The sequence below is a fragment of the Adiantum capillus-veneris genome, chromosome 7 (genome assembly GCF_014529385.1).
Source record: "Adiantum capillus-veneris isolate H3 chromosome 7, ASM1452938v2, whole genome shotgun sequence".
In the NCBI taxonomy this organism is placed as follows: domain Eukaryota; kingdom Viridiplantae; phylum Streptophyta; class Polypodiopsida; order Polypodiales; family Pteridaceae; genus Adiantum; species Adiantum capillus-veneris.
Window position 1 is genome coordinate 44,619,251 of NC_140937.1, and position 17,056 is coordinate 44,636,306.

At 44.4% G+C, this 17,056-nt stretch overlaps 1 protein-coding gene across 1 annotated transcript in view; it reads left to right on the forward strand.

Moving 5' to 3' along the window:
* The first annotated feature begins 624 nt into the window (after window positions 1-624).
* Window positions 625-17,056, forward strand: part of LOC147453773 (defective in cullin neddylation protein (DUF298)) — a 129,115-nt gene continuing 112,683 nt past the window's right edge. The window contains exon 1 of the mRNA XM_086515866.1: window positions 625-781. Coding sequence (XP_086371992.1) covers window positions 736-781 — 46 coding nt within the window. The 5' untranslated portion in view covers window positions 625-735. The remainder of the gene's footprint in view (window positions 782-17,056) is intronic.

The following is a 17,056-nucleotide window of genomic DNA, read 5'->3' on the forward strand; positions in this document are numbered from 1 at the left end:
ATTTGCAGGCTCGCAGGGACGCTTCAAGAGGTAGGGAAGGGCAACACACAAACGGGAGAAGGTTTTGGCCACAGGAGGAGGAAGTGAGGGCTAGGCGATGAGAGTAGAGGGAAGGAATCTTGAAAGCATCGTTCAATTAGTGTATTTTATTTTAGGCAAACCAATAAGAGCCACTTTCTAAAAATATATAATACAATTTTATATTAAAACACAACAAAAAGTTCATATGATTGTAGGCACTTATTTGAACGTACTCTACTCTGTCCCCCCTTAACTTAGCAGGCCTTCGCGTCTCGTCACCTTGTTTGAGTTGATATAACATCTCAACTCACAATTGTATGGTAAAAAAAAAAGAAGAAGATTTTGATATTCTCAAGTTGGGATGTTTCCTCAACTCTAAGAAGTTGTACTGTTTTTTTTTTTAATGGGATTGCGTCCACTCACCGACACCCGGGGTTGAACCATAGTGGGTGTGCTTAGAGCCCCTCACCTTTACCACTAGGCTAAAACAAAATAGAAAAGAATTTGTACTCTTAATTTCACGTCACTGCGCATTAATGTACCTCGCGAAAAAAAGCCTATTACTTTGTGTTTTTCAGAACCTTTAGAATCTGGAGGGGGCCGATTGATGCTGACAAAAGAAATGTATAAAACGCAGGTAATAATAGAAAGAGTGCAGTCCGCCATTAGCGTTTTTTTTGACGAGCTACTCAGCGCGTCCTCCAGCTCGTCATCATGCGCAGAACGTCTGGTCGCAAGCCTGCTGTTACCAATACCAACGGTTCGTTCGGTTCATATCACACACACACACACACACACACACACACACACACACGTTTCACATGTCTGTGTGCATGTAGCCTTGATCGACACTACAAACATATTGATCAACAATATAAACATACATAAACATTCTATATTCTACTAGTGGTTTCCAGCTCGTATCATTGCCATCAACCATGGCAGTTTACAAGCTGCCATAGAACTAGAGTCTATCACATACAGACTGGCGGGTGCTTACACTAATACTAGCTACTTGGGAGATCCTTGGGTCGACAATGGAAGAGAGTTTGGTGGGAATATGAGGTACATCACACAATACGTATGGCTGCAATCCTCTTGCACCAATTGATCAACGCACCCAAAGCCACATAAGGTCTCAAGAGCCTACTGGCCCCTTTGTAGATTGGCCTCCTTGCTGTCCAGGTATAATGCAGAGTCGGTATCCTGGACGTATAGGCAAATGTAGTCCTGTGAGCCAAATCTATTCAGGCATGAGATATCTACTCATGCACTCTTGAAAAAAAGGTGTAAGAGCATAGCTCTATGGCAGATCTGGTCAGTACAAATCTCAGTCCTCTCCCCCTTGGTAATCAGCACTTGACCACGGGCTGAGGAATACAGTGCCCAAGGTGATTCTAGGCATTATTTTGTCTTTAAGGTATTTACTCTACTTATTTGACACGATTCTAGGCAGGGCAATTCCTAATGGGTAGTATATAAGTGCACCCAAGTCCCCATTGTAGAATAATTTAATTCATTGCCAAGTTGGTTGGTTAAGAGAAGAAGCTTTTGCATCATCGACTTTGACATGGTATTAGATCACTTGGCTTGTTGATTGTAGAGAAAAGTTGCAGTGTGGTGAAGAGGAATAGAAGAAGAGGACTGGTAGTTTTTTGGCATTTTGAAGCGGCGGGATAGAGAAGACTGGTGGTTTTGTTGTTTACTCTCGTCATCGGCGATTTGAAACACTGTAGTGAGAGAGGGCTTCAACTAGCCGCATTTCTTGCGTGCAGAGGCAGACAAGCGCTTGTATTTTTGAGTGCATCTAGAGATGCTAGTTGCGGCATGGATAACCTCAACAATGTGCGCTTGGTGCGTGTTCTTGACAAGCAATGTTTTTGTGGCAGTGATGGTAGTCCCAAGACCTGGAAATCACAATGGACCTCCAAGGTTATCAGCTCGAGAAGAGACACCTGTTATGAGGTGTCCAAAAAAATATCAAGTCGTATGCTAGTAGGATTTCCGTGGCAAGCATTTCAGGATATTCCACTCTGCTAGAAGCTACACTATGAAGAAAGATCTTTTGAAAGCATGTAACTTCGGGCAAAAATTTTCTTGAAAGCTTGCCAAGTCCTTGGAGTGTGCGGCTTGGTAGCTATAGACATCCACCACTGCATGGCATTGCCTCTGAGAAAAACAACGGCTTGAAAAATACTTGATCCTTCTCTTGCAAGTGATCTTTATGACTTATGCGTTGTAAGAGAGAGCAATGAAGACGAGAGTGCGCCCGATACACGACGAAGTAAGGGTGGGACTGGCTAATAAGTCCGGGGTCGGGACATGAAGATTCTTTGAAAAAAATTCCAGTAGACTTTGGAAGTGCCACTCATACAAGCGACCAAGGGTGGTCCGGCATAGAATTGACATGCCCAATGGATAGACCCGGGAACACACAACTGCGACTGCTACTGCTACTGCTACTGACAATGCCAACTGCATGCCTCTTGCATGCCTGCACCATGATGGAAGTGCTTTGCATTTGCCAGATCATAGCCTCCATGCATCTGCCTTGGGAATGAGAAGCACAAGGAAAGGACCTGCTAACCATGACCGCATGCTGCTCCTGCTTCATGCCAAAAACGTCGAGCTGCTGCTTGGCAAAAACGCTAGAGGACTGCCGTGCTGCATGAAAAACGCAAGGGAAAGGGGGAGCAGAAACACTGGCCATCCCCTCCCCTCTGGCTGCAAAACGCTGGTCGAAAAGGGTTGCCCATGAGGGCACCCTGCTTGGTCTGCGCACACACCACAAGACATGACTACCCCCTGCTTGCATATATAGGGATGTTCTCAGCCTACCCAACCCACATATCGAGCCCCACGACCTTGGGAAGAGGGGAAAATAGGAGAATAATGGGGAGATGGCTACCAATTCCCATAGGCTCAAGGGGAAAAATAAACCAAAGGCTTGGGAATGCTATTTCCCACCTGTAGGACACTTGGAGGCCATGGAACCAAGCCAAAACCCGAGCTAAACATGGCTAGACACGACCCAACATGAGAGACCTACCTCACATTGGCTGGGCACAACCACAAAACACCCACTCCCTAATCTGCTCCTAGGAGTTACTGGAGCTACCAACGAACATGAAAATGAACTCTAGCACACCCTCTCAGATCCTGGACGAGAAACGAGTCCAAGGAGTTGGAATGAGCAATCTGCAACTGTAAAGAGAGGGTTTCATGGACGAGGATATCGGCTACAGAACTATGGGGTCGAATCAATACACGGCTGTTGTATCATCCAACCAGTACCCTTGAAAGCATAGTTACCAGGGAACGCGTTCCCTAGGCCCTTGAACGCCGGAACACCGTTCCCTCCCCCCCTGCAAGGCTGGAACGTCCCGGAATGTTTTGCCGTTTTGGGTGACCACTTGATACCGGACCGACTGGCCGGAACAGCTCCGGAACGGCCTCGGAACGACCAATTCTAAAATGGGGAGAAATGGGCAGTTTTTTGCAAATTTGTAGTAAACATTAGGTGTTTTTTAAAGTGTGCAAGGACTCAAAATGCACCCCCTCACACCCATTCCCTTCTCAAGCAAATCCACATGCCCTCAAGGTCTAAGGCTTAAGCCTTACGCTCTCTCGACTCTCGAGTCTCAAGCTCTCGCTCTCTCACTCTCTCTCTCTCTCTCTCTCTCTCTCTCAAGCTCTCTCCCTCTCCCTCCCTCTTGAGTCTCTCTCTCTCCCTCTTGCATCATCCATGGCCTAGGGGTCTTCAAATCGAGTTTTTTGTGAGTATTAGAGTCAAAGGACTCTAATACTACTTGTATTCAAATTTCAAACATGTAGAACTAAAAATTGCATTATTTGGGTGTTTTTTATGCCTCCCGTTCCGCGCCGCTCCTGTTCCGGACCCCTGGCCATTCCCCCTTCCGCGGGGGTCCCTGTCGCCGTTCTTGTTCCGCGTTCCGGGTAACTCTGCCTGAAAGACGTCCGGGAAGTATAATGTTGTCCGTTGAAGGTAAATCCAGCTCTATCAAGAATCTCCTCAAGGCAACCGACTCACAAGTCGCACAACCAGTGTCACTAAGTGATGACGTGTCTGCCCGAGAGCCGAAACCCTAACTGTTGCAAAAACCCTAATTTTTGGAAACCCTAACTCTAAAACCTCCAAACCCTAGAATATGCCAGAAACCCTAAAACAACAGAAACCCTAACCCTGTCGTGAAATTGCGGGAACATGATGACGTGGCACCGTACGACAGAATCCACTTTTTGCGGCGCATTTCACGACAGCCAGCGATGTGCTTTTTCTCCACACAATTTGAGAGAGAAAGAGAGAGGCATAATCTTTTGCTTTATTTTTTTTTGAAGCTCCATAGAGCTTGTGAGAGAGAAAGAAACTCTGCTTTGTTTTTAAGCTTTTGGGGCTCTGCTTTTGGCAACCCTTGTAAAATAAATATGTGGTTTGGGCTCCCACTCTGCAGAGCATTTGGACTCAGAGTCTGAGAGTGAGACCCAACCACTCTTGTACTTTGAACTGATTAATACAAAAAGAAATACCGACAGGGGTGCCAGTGTTTGGGGCCAATATCTCTAGGCATGGAACTCTGCTGGGCCAATGCAAATCTATTGTGAACTGTGAACTGTTTTGAAGTGGTTATTTGGTGCTGTCGCGATTGATTCTTGACTTGGGAGTGTCCAAGTCGGTTACAGTGGTATCAGAGCACGACCAATTTCTCTTCTACGGGAAATCCGATCCCAATTTTTTTTCCGCGGCACCTATGGCTTCACGCAAGGATCAGTCGACTCCCTCTGCATCCGGAGATGCGGGCAGGGATCACAACGAAGATTCCGGTAGAGAGTATGGCTCGCCTCGGCCTAGTTAGGCGGAGCAACGAGAGATGAAGCGTTGTCAATTGATCGGCGATGCAACAAAGATGATGCTTAGTTTTGCGAAGGACCCAAAATTGGCAAAATATATCAGCGAGACTTCTTTTCAGGAAGTGCACGAGCAGTGGCGGAAAACCACAACACCACCCCCGAAACCTGCTCTCTAGAAACCTTCTGCTCACAAGCAATATTTAGAGAAGAAATTAGAAGAGGTGGTTGATGCACGGATTGCTCAGCTTTTTGACGCGCAAAACAAAGCTAAAAAGCACGGCAAAAAGCAGAAGAAAGGCACTGACTTCCTGGGTTATTTGGGTCGTTAGTCGACATTGATAAGGCAAAGAAACTGAAGAAGCGTGTTCGATTTGAAGGAGTACCCAGTTCTTTTTCCTCTTCTTCTTCTGACAGTTCTTCTAGCTCTTTGGATTTGAGCGAAGAAGACAGAAAAGGCAAAAAGCGAAGCAAGAAACAATGCATCGGAAAGGGCAAGAAAAAGGCAAAGAAGTCTAAATTTCGCCCAATGAGAGACAGTTCTACAGAGGACTCGTCTACAGTCAGTTCAGACTGTGATGACGACAACTTTTATGCGAACAAGAAGAATTTTTATAAAGCCAACCAGTATGACTTTCTGGAAGATAAAAGCAAGAAAGTCCGAGAGTTTAAGGAAGGTGGACAATCGATCATGAAGGAGTACGAGCGGAAGTGCGACGTGAGAGAGTGCGAGAAGAAGAGCACGACGATATGGTGAACTCGCTCTACTGTAATGTGTAGAGCATAGTGAGTTCTTATTAGGTTTTCACAAAAGAATATGTGTACATACTTGGCGGCCCGCCCACTTACCTGGGCGACCACATTGGGCTTTATACCCCAACAACCTCCCACTTAAAGTCCAATGTGGTACTTTAAGTGTGAGAGAAGCTACTATACAAGCTAATATACAAGAGATGTAGAGAAGTGATGTGCTACCCTACACCTAACTGCTTGCGAAAATGCGCAAAGCTCTCTGAGGGAAGTCCTTTTGTAATTAGATCAGCAGGATTTTCTGTGGTGTGAACTTTGACAAGCTGAAGTTGCTTATCCTCGAGCATTTCCCTGATGAAATGATACTTCACATCCACATGCTTTGTCTTTGAGTGATAAACTGGATTGTGAGCCAATTGTATAGCATTTTGACTATCACAATATAACACAGGCATCTCTTCTTTGATTCCCAAATCTGTTACTAGTCGATTAAGCCAAATTGATTCTTTGCATGCCTCTGATGCTGCAACATATTCAGCCTTTGTAGTAGACTGAGTAACACAATCTTGTAATCTAGAACGCCATGATACTGCTCCACCAGCCAATGTAAAGACATACCCTGACGTAGACCTTCGGTTGTCTAAGTCACGTGCATAATCTGAGTCTGTAAAACCCTTTACACTTAGCTCCTGACTCCCATAGCATATGCGCATACTCTTTGTAGCTTTCAGGTATCTCAATATTCCTTTCACTGCCTCCCAATGTTTCTTGCCTTGGTTTGACATGTATCGACTTACTTCTCCCACTGCAAATGCAATGTCTGGGCGAGTAGCAATCATTGCATACATCAAACTACCCACTGCAGATGCATATGGAATCTTATCCATTTCAGCCTATTCTTCCTCAGACACAGGACAATCTTGTTTGCTAAGTTTCACATATGGTGGCAATGGAACACTCAATGCCTTTCCCTTCTCCATATTGAAACGTTGCAAAACCTTGTCAATATACTCTGTTTGAGATAACTAAATCAACTTCTTTGATCTGTCTCTCTCAATGCGCATACCAAGTATATGACTTGCCTCACCCATGTCTTTCATGTCAAACGATTTTGCCATCTTTGAATTCAAAGCTGAAATTTCTTCCAAGTGCTTGCCAGCAATCAATATGTCATCCACATACAAAATAAGGATCAGTCAACTACCATCCTTAGCCTTCTTTGTATATAGACAGTTATCGAACTCACTACGTTTGTAGCCTTAGAAAGCATAAACTTGTGGAACTTATGGTACCATGCCCTCGGTGATTGTTTTAAGCCATAAAGACTCTTTAACAACTCGCACACCAAATCTTCCTTGCCTTTCTCAACAAACCCTTCTGGCTGCTGCATGTAAATTTCCACATCTAAATCACCATGCAAGAACGTTGTCTTGACATCCATTTGGTGCAACACCAAATCTAATATGGCAACCAATGCAAGAAAGCATCGCAATGTAGTCATCTTGACCACCGGAGAGAAGACTTCATCAAAGTCAATGCCTTGTTCTTGCTTAAAGCCCTTGGCAACAAGCTTTGCTTTGTACTTTGGCTGACTATCATGAGCGGTGATCTTATACCTGTAAACCCATTTACAAGGTAGAGCCTTTTTGCCATGTGGTAATTTAACTAGCTTCCATGTCTGGTTTTTATTCAGAGCTGCCATCTCTGACTGCATGGCCAATTGCCAATTCCTGGAGTCCTTCATTTGCACTGCTTCCTTGTAACATGAAGGCTCATTGTAATCAGTCAACATGACATAGTTCATAGATGGAACAAACCTACCAGGAGGTCGCGTGATACGTCCAAATCTACGCAAAATAGGTGGCTCAGGCTCAGGCACAACCTGTGGTTCCACTCTATCCTGTCCTTGCTCCTCTTGAGCCCTGACATTTTGTCTTGCACGTGTAGGTCCATCTTCTTGGAAGACAACTCTTCTAATCTCCTCAACCCTCTCTGGTTTAGAATGATATTTGGCTTCATTAAAGTGAACATCATTGCTGCGGATAACCTTTTTGGATTCGGGATCCCAAAGTCTGTACCCCATCTCACCAGAATTACCATAGCCTAGAAAGATGCACTTTCTACTCTTTGGCTCAAGTTTGTTCCTAAATTCCTTTGGAACATGAGTATATGCCTCACAGCCAAAGACTCTGAGATGCTTGTATGAGGGCATTTTGCTTGGCCATACCATCTCTGCCACTGAATCCTTCTGCAAAACCTTGCTAGGAGATCTATTTATAAGATGAACAGTTATTGATACAGCTTCAGCCCAAAACCCATTTGGCAGTTGTGCATTAGACAACATACTTCTGACCTTCTCTTGTATGGTCCTATTCATCCTCTCAGCAACACCATTTTGAGGAGGATTGTAAGAAGCAATAAGTTCACATTTTATACCTTTTGACTCACAAAAGTCCTGAAAGGCCTTTGAAACATACTCTCCACCATTGTCAGTGCGTAAGCATTTAAGCTTCTTGCCACTCTGATTCTCCACAAGTGTCACAAACGTTTTGAAAACACTAAACGCTTCATCCTTGTGCTTGAGAAAGTAAACCCATACTTTCCTCGAGTAATCATCTATAAATGTCATAAAGTAAGAATCTCCCCCTAGAGATAGGTTAGGCATAGGTCCACACAAATCACTATGAACAAGTGCCAACTGTGTATCTCTTCTACTGCTTCTATGCTTATGTGGTTGCTGTGTTTGCTTACCATACAGACAATGTTCACAGAATTCAAAATCATTAAATGACAAGCCAGGCAAATAACCAGAACGAGACAAGATTTCCATTCCCTTCTTGGACATATGTCCTAACCGGATATGCCACAAAGAAACGTTCGGCTGCTCGGTTACATTGATTACATTTTTAGAGACATTTGATACATAAATCATGTAAAGTCCTCCAACTTTACTCCATGTGCTACTGTCATAGAACCCTTGGATATCTTCCACATATTCTGTCCAAAAGTGGTGACGTAGCCAACATCATGTAAACCTGTGCTGATCAAGCTCTTTGTAATTGTGGGAACGTCTCTCATTCTTCAGCATGAAAGAAGAGCCATTCTGAAACTTCAATTGAACATCTCCAACACCTAAGATCTCACATGTCTGCCCATTGCCTAGCCGAACATGATCTTTAGTGGTCACATAAGAGGTAAACCACTCCTTGTTTGGAGACACATGAAGTGATGCCCCTGAGTCTATAATCCAGTCACTCAATGCATTTCCATCAGATGCTGTAAGAAGAGCTGAGTCCATTGTATTTTTCAAGAAGTAGATATCTCCTGACACTAGACTGTCATCCTCTGCAACAGTGTTTGTCACATTTATTTCTTGAATCTTCACTGAGGACTTGTTCTTCTCACCATGGTCTTCTGCTTTCTCTTTGCGTTTTTCTGCTTTCCATTCTCTGCAGTCTCTTTTCATGTGACCCTTCTTGCCACAATGGTAGCATTCTATGTCACTCTTGCCTTTAGCACTGCGGGACTTGCTACGAGACTGATCCCTCTTTCCACCTTTGTACTTTTCTTTGGTCCTTCCCTTGACAACTAAGGCTGTTCCTTTGCCTTTGTCCATTGTCTTTCTATTGGTTTCTTCAGTAAGCAGACTGCCTTCTACACTTGCTATGGTCAAACCATCTGGAGGTGCAGAATTACTCAAAGCTGTGCGAAAAGTGTCCCATCTTTCCGGCAATGTGATCAACAGGAACATAGCTCTAACAGGTTCATCAAACTTGACACCTTGAGCTGACAACTGACTGTAGATGGTGTTGAATTCATCCAGATGATTGGACATAGGTGTCGCTTCTTTCATCTTCAAGTCAACAAGCTTCTTAAGCGAGTATATCTGTGAAGCTGCACTCTGCTTCTCATAAAGATCACTCAGCTTTGTCCATGCTTGATAAGCTGACATCTTGTCTGCTACATTGAAGTAAACGCTTTCTGCCAAAGTCAGCATAATGGTAGAAAGTGCCAATTCATCCATTTCGCTCCATTCATCTTCGTCCATATCTTGTGGTTTTATCCCCTTGAGGTTTATAGGTTTTATCTGCTTCTTTTGTACCAACACATGCCAAATCTGCTTCTTCCACAATGGGAAATTGGTTCCATCCAGCTTCTTGATATTGTAAAGAGCAGTGTCGTGTGATCCAGCCATAGCTACGCTTCACAATAGTTTACTTTCCTAGGAAAAATTCGGCAGAGTTTCTCCTGTAAACTGACCTCTGAACCAATATCAACCTGTCAAATGAACCAATAAAGCTTCAGATTCTGCAGAAATTTCGGCAGAGTCTCCTTTGTAAAATGGCTCTGGTGTACTAAAAAATAGACCAAAAACAGCTCAAAAAACCACTGTCTCTCTAACACTGTAAGCTGTGGGTAAACCTGTCCTTCACCTGTACTGTCTCTCACTGTCCTGTCACTGTCCTGTAAGCATAGACTGCGACAATGCCTCAACGGCAATAAAGCAAAGATGCAATCCCAACTGTCTAACTCAGATTCAATACATCCTAGCTGCCTATCTAAGGGTGCTCGAGGGATCGCTCCAAGACCTGTATCACCGAAAGGATCTCAACATTTTAGAATCCCCTAGCTCAATAAAACCTCACTCGACCCTCAACAAAGGCTGCAGTAAATCTGACAGTACATAGACTTCCCACAAAGTCATACATCCACAAATTTCCCACTGTATGCTGTAACCACTGCGGCGGTTGTTTGCTGCGTGACTAACAGCCAGCAAACCCTCAACAGACATACATCATCTCTGACAATACATCCCATGTGGAAGTACCTGTAATGTCAGGATGAAATCTGGAATATCAAGCAGCAAACACAAGCTACCTGATGAACGGGTGGATGTCGCCTACAGTCTGTGTGTAGGTGCACCCGTGTCGTATGTGACACGCCTCCAAGAACTGTAAGCCGTTCTTCGTTGTGTAGATAGCCACAAATCAGCACTCTGGAAGTGCAGATATCCTCAACACTTGTAGTCGTAGGCCGAAACCCCAAAATTGCAGAGTCGAATCTGCACCCGCCGAGACCACGTAGTCGAAAATGGCTTGCGCAGAACTTTGTCGAAGCCGAACGGTGGCCGAGATGGCCTCAGAATGAAATTCTGAGAACACCAAGCCCTTCGGGCTTTCCCACAGGAATTGGGGCCGTGTCTTCGCCTGTCGATATGGTGAACTCGCTCTACTGTAATGTGTAGAGCATAGTGAGTTCTTATTAGGTTTTCACAAAAGAATATGTGTACATACTTGGCGGCCCGCCCACTTACCTGGGCGACCACATTGGGCTTTATATCCCAACAGATCAAATTTGACACTTTTTTAGGATACAAAGATGCTTCGAAGGCTTTGTCTTTTATACAGCAGTTTGACATCGCTTTCGCGGGAGGACGCTACTCAAAGCACTCCAGGATTCGGAGATCTACCTCTTATTTTAAGGGAAATGCTCGAACTTGGTGGTCCACGCTTCTTTTAAACAAGACTGCCCTAGTTAAATGACTGAAATTTAAGAAGCTTTTTATTTCTTCTTGGTTGACTCAAGCGTATGAACACGATATACTAGCTGCTTGGAACCATCTTCGGATGACCAAGAGAGATACAGTAGACGCTTATTGCGAGAGATTCTGGAGCTCTTTTCTACTCGCCTCTTCATTTAAGAAGATCTCAGAGTACAGGTTATTTGTTGGCGCTTTCTTTGACGATATCATTGTTTTCTCCAAGAATGAGGCAGAACACAGAGATCATCTGCTTCAGGTCTTTCAGGCATTACGAGATCACAAGTAGGTGATTAATGCAAAGAAAAGTGAATTTTTTCTACCAGAGATACACTTTTTGGGACACATTGTCTCACAGCGGGAGTGCAAATGGATCCGGCCAAGATAGAGACTATCCATGATTGGCCCGATTTGAAGAATGTCCATGAAGTTAGAAGCTTCTTAGAACTGTGTTCGTACTACAGGCGGTTGATTCTAAAGTTTGCAGAGGTTGCTTCCCCTGTGCATATCTTGACACAGAAAGGAGTCCCTTTCTCGTGGGGATCCACAGAGGTAACTGCCTTTCAGACATTGAAAGAGAAATTGACTACGGGACCAGTTTTGACTTTGCCGGACTTGCAGAAGTCATTTCAAGTATATTGTGATGCTTGTGGTCGTAGTCTGGGTGCCGTCTTAATGCAAGAAGGCCATGTCATTGCTTACGAGAGTCGATTGTTCTCAAAGCCGGAGATGACAGCACAAATATATGAGAAAGAGCTTTTGGCGGTTATCCATGCTCTTACTCAGTGGCGGCATTACCTACTCGGAGCGGATTTTACTGTCTTTACAGACCATCAGAGTTTGCGCTACTTCTTGTCACAGAAGCAGCTTTCGGAAAAGCAGATGCTGTGGGCGAACATCTTGTCACAGTTTCACTTCCAGATTGTCCATGTGTAGGGACAGAAGAATGTGGTGGCAGATGCTTTGTCTCGGAAGCCGTTGGTTCTGGCTATTTCCGCGATACATCATAGGAGCTTCGAGGATATGGTCGACTAGTATGCCACAGATACAGATTTTGTTGACGTTTTCACACGGATACCGGATGGGGAGACAATAGCGGGATATTCCATTCAGGATGGCTAATTGATGAGAAAAACCATGTCCGTTACACAGCCGTTTAGGTTATGACTGAATGCCACTGTCCACCTTTTACGTGTCACAGCGGCATTGCTACCACCATGAAAGGGGTAGAGAGATACTTCTTTTGGCCGAGACTCAAGAAGGATGTGGAAGAGTTTGTGCGCAGTTGCTTAGTATGCCAGAAGGTCAAGTTTGACAGGCATAAAGCACAAGGATTGTTACAGCCTTTACCCATATCCACCCGCCCCTGGGAAAGTATTGCAATGGATTTCATTTTTGATCTCCCGAGAACACAGAGTGGTCACGATGGTATCTGGACTTTGATTGACAGATTTAGCAAACAGGCTCATTTCATTCCAGTGAAGAAAACAGTCAAGCCGGATCACTTAGCGAGACTATTTGTGGCCCAGATTTTCAGATTACATGGCATGCTTGAGACGATTGTCTCCGACAGGGACCCCAGATTTACGAGTTTGTTTTGGAAGGCAATTTGGGAGAACATTGGCACACAATTGGAGTTCTTGTCATCGTTCCACCCGCAAACTGATGGGCAATCTGAGATTTCCAATTCAGTGGTTTTTGATTTATTGAAGCCTTATATCTTGGATCAGAAGACTCAATGGGAAAAGTACTTACCTTTGGTGGAATTTGCCTACAATAACACGATACACTCTTTAATGGGGAAGGCGCCAATTGAGATTGTTGAAGGTGCTGCGAAGGTTCCACCCTTCCTAAGCACGAAAGATAAGATTTTTGAAGCGGACGAATACATGCGAGACTTAGATATGGCTTTTGCCAAGGTTCGCGAGACTTTGCAGAAATCTCAAGAACGACAGAAAAAGGCAGCGGATTGCCATCGTCGCGACTTGAGATTGAAGGAGGATGATTGGGTGCTCCTACGTTTTGAGAAGGCACGCCTAAGAAAGAAAAAGAGAAAGGAGAGGCTTTTTCCAAAGCTTAGTATGCGATACTACGGACCCTTCCAGATCTCTGAAAAGATAAATGACGTCTCCTTCCGACTGAAACTGCCTGATACTTGGAGGATTCACGATGCATTTCATGTGAGTCTCTTGAAACCTTTCAAAGGTGATGTGCCCGATGATGGGGAGTCTGATGAGCAATCCGAAGTGGAAGAAAACGAGGAGATCCTTGTTCCTGAAGAGATTTTGGCACATAAGGATACGAAGAATAAAGGTAAAGTCCGAAGGCGGTTCTTGGTTAAGTTCAAGAACTATCCTGCACTGGATGCGAAGTGGATGGAGGAGGACCTAGCAGATACTCCTCAGATTGTGAAACTTTACCTCGAGGCTTTTGGTTTAGCTTAGTCTACTCCAAATGGAACCCAGAATTCAGCTTGGCCAGAGATCTGGTGCAGTGGGATGCACAAGAGGGGAGTTACTCCGCTCCTTTGTCAACAAATGCCTTGATTTGGATACTAGTGTCTCCTTGAGCTTCAGGGATACTGTAAGCTGATAGTATTCTGCTGTATGACTTTATGAAATGGAATTCCTGAATATGATATTTATTATTGATTTGTTCTTGACTTCTTTTTAAGTGTAGGAACTGATAGACGAAATGACTGCAACATTTTGGTCTGATTGATCTCGAATAGACATGGTTGCAATAGGGGTTAGTCAATCGGACATCGATGAGGTCCCGATTGGATCTAGATGCGATTGCTAGCTACATTGCCGATAAATCATGGTCTAAGATCCGAATGAATGTTGATGTCCTGTGATGTTGTGTGATGTGACTGTCGATTGGTACATGTGCTAGATGTGTGTTCCTAGTGCGTAGGTACTAACAGTCAGTGTCTGCTAAGACGGTTTATGGCCTTTGTCTGTTTTGCAGGTGTAATCGAGGGCGATTACAATGCTTTCAAGAGAGGGGTATGTCACAAAGTGATGACGTGTCTGCCCGAGAGCCGAAACCCTAACTACTACAGGAACCCTAATTTTTGGAAACCCTAATCTTTAAACCTGCAAACCCTAGAATTTGCCAGAAACCCTAAAACAACAAAAACCCTAACCCTAACCCTAACCCTAACCCTAACCCTAACCCTAACCCTAACCCTAGCCCTAGCCCTAGCCCTAGCCCTAGCCCTAGCCCTAGCCCTAGGGCAGCAGGGCTGAATCTCGGAAATTGCGAGAACATAATGACCTGGCACTGTACGGCAGAATCCGCTTTTTGCGGCACATTTCACGACAGCCAGCGACGTGTTTTTTCTCCACTCAATTTGAGAGAGAAAGAGAGAGAGAATCCTTTGCTATATATTTTTTTGAAGGTCCATAGAGCTTGTGAGAGAGAAAGAAACTCTGCTTTATTTTTAAGCTTTTGGGGCTCTGCTTTTGGCAACCCTTGTAAAATAAATATGTGGTTTGGGCTCCCACTCTGCAGAGCATCTGGACGCAAAGTCTGAGAGTGAGACCCAACCACTCTTGTACTTTGAACTGATTAATACAAAAAGAAATACCGGAAGGGGCGCCAGTCTTTGGGGCCAATATCTCTAGGCACGGAACTGCGCCGGGCCAATGCAAATCTATTGTGAATTGTGAATTGTTTTGAAGTGGTTATTTGGTGCTGTCGCGATTGATTCTTGACTTGGAGTGTCCAAGTTGGTTACAACCAGTATTTGCAGAAGGTACTGTTTCTGACCGCTCCAAGAGTATGCATTTGAATTGAGGGTACAAAAAAAAAGCATAGAAGACTGGTACCCGGATCATTTCCCAACTCTAAAGTACACCACTCTTGAGGAAAGAGTTGGAAATTTGCTCCTCCGGTCTATACCACATGCTTGAAACTCCAAGCTGCGACGGAAGTCCAAGAAAAGGGACAACTGAGGCTACTAAGGAACTATATGTCCGATAACGAAGAACCAAAGTACTGCACCAACCACCATATAAAATGATGAACTGCCAACTGTATCTGAAGGAACTTCATGGATTTGAGAGTGAACTTGTACTGATCTTCAATTGTCTGAAACACCACCCGAGAGAATATCACCCCACTCTCAAGAGTGAATCGGGAACAAACATCCAGTAGAAAGGAACACACATCAATACTGAGAGTGTAGCTAACATGGCAAGATCAAGAGAAGATCTTGCTCCCAAGCTCTGCAAAAGAAGAGCAAGGTGCTGTAGAAAGGCACCAAATAGAATGTTAACCCCTCCCCATTGTAGAGAATGATCGAGCTAACTGTAATTGGTTCCTGGTCCGAGAAGGACCACTATCCACGTGTACGAAATAACTTGCCTGTCTAAGGATAAGGTGCGTCTTGAGTGGTACAGTCTCCAGGGATCAATCTGGAAGACGAGGCATAGGAACTACTGCTCTGATGCACTAGGAACAGCAACCGTCACACCACAAATCCGAAAGACGAGGCAACCACCGAAATGGCTAAAGGAAAATATCCGCGAAGATAATAACTGCACTGTGGGTTAAAGCACACCACCCAACGCCGCAAGAAATGGGCAAGGGAAACCAAGGACTGGAAGACACCATGCATGGTACTCCGTTTAATGGAGCACCGACAGTCAACAGAAGTTAATAACTTGGAAGCCTCCTATGAAAGCGAAGTATCCTCAAAAGTATGCTCGGAGGTAACAATTGTCTCATCCCACGTTAGATCAGAGCAAACACTGTCACTGAAAGCTGAAGAGCTAAAGCTGAGAACTCTCCCAAAAGATAGAAAGTCCCTCTCCCGCTCAATCCTGGGAAAAGAGAATAAGTACCACCAGAAAGAAATCTGAGACAACCTGGAGTAAAACTACTTCCTTTCTAACTAAATAGCAAGACCTGAATCTCATGAAACTCGAGACTCAAAGAGAATCACACCATCGGTAAACTTGGACTACTAAGAATAGGAAGACCTGAAAGGTCGTCACGTGAGGATCATGTTTGCCAAAGAAGCTGTTGGGGTCCAACAAGACCTAGCTACTCAAGAAAAACTCCTTGAGATCAAACCAAATGTCCGCCACATCTCTGCATCTACCAAGATCAAAACCTGCAGGTACAATCCAATACAATATGCCAAACTGCATACAGACTTGGAAGAGCACATATACTCCCAATGTTGTAACTTGCTTCCTTAAAATCTTCATCAAAACAGTCCTTTGTACTTGTGCTGAGAAGAATATACCTACAATTGAATTATGCAATCAATATCCAATACACAACATAACTCCAATCCTTAAATGGAGAGTAAAGGAACCGGCTCGGGGAACAAGCCCGTAAAGAACGCTGGGACTGATCTGTAACATGCCAGCAAGGGAAGAACCAGCTATGCTAGCCAGTTGTGGCAAGATCTGCACACCTGAAGAAGGGCTGCCCCCAAGGTTGGAGCTCTCCAAAGGGATGTATGGAAGAAGCATTTAAATGTTGTTGACTGCGGAAGTAGGAACTAGATGTCCCCACCAAAAGAACTGTCGACACTACCTGCAAAGGATCTCGACAAGTCTGCTGCTGTCGATCATCTCGAAAAAATTGCCCACTGAAGGTTGCGAACCTGTCCCAACACTGATGCTGACAAGCTCACAAGAGGGCAGAGAAGTTACCAAATTTGTAGGGCCACACTACCATTGGGGAAGGAGAGAACATGGGGATAGGAGAAGTCCACACTCCATCAAGACCTCCTCAAACTATTGTCATTGTTGGCTAAGGGTCTGGCACAACATGCTCCACATTTCAACCTCATCCAAGGAAGTCGGATGATCAAACAAGAAGTGGTTCTCGAGAGAAAAGTATCCCCTTTTGCCTGTCAAA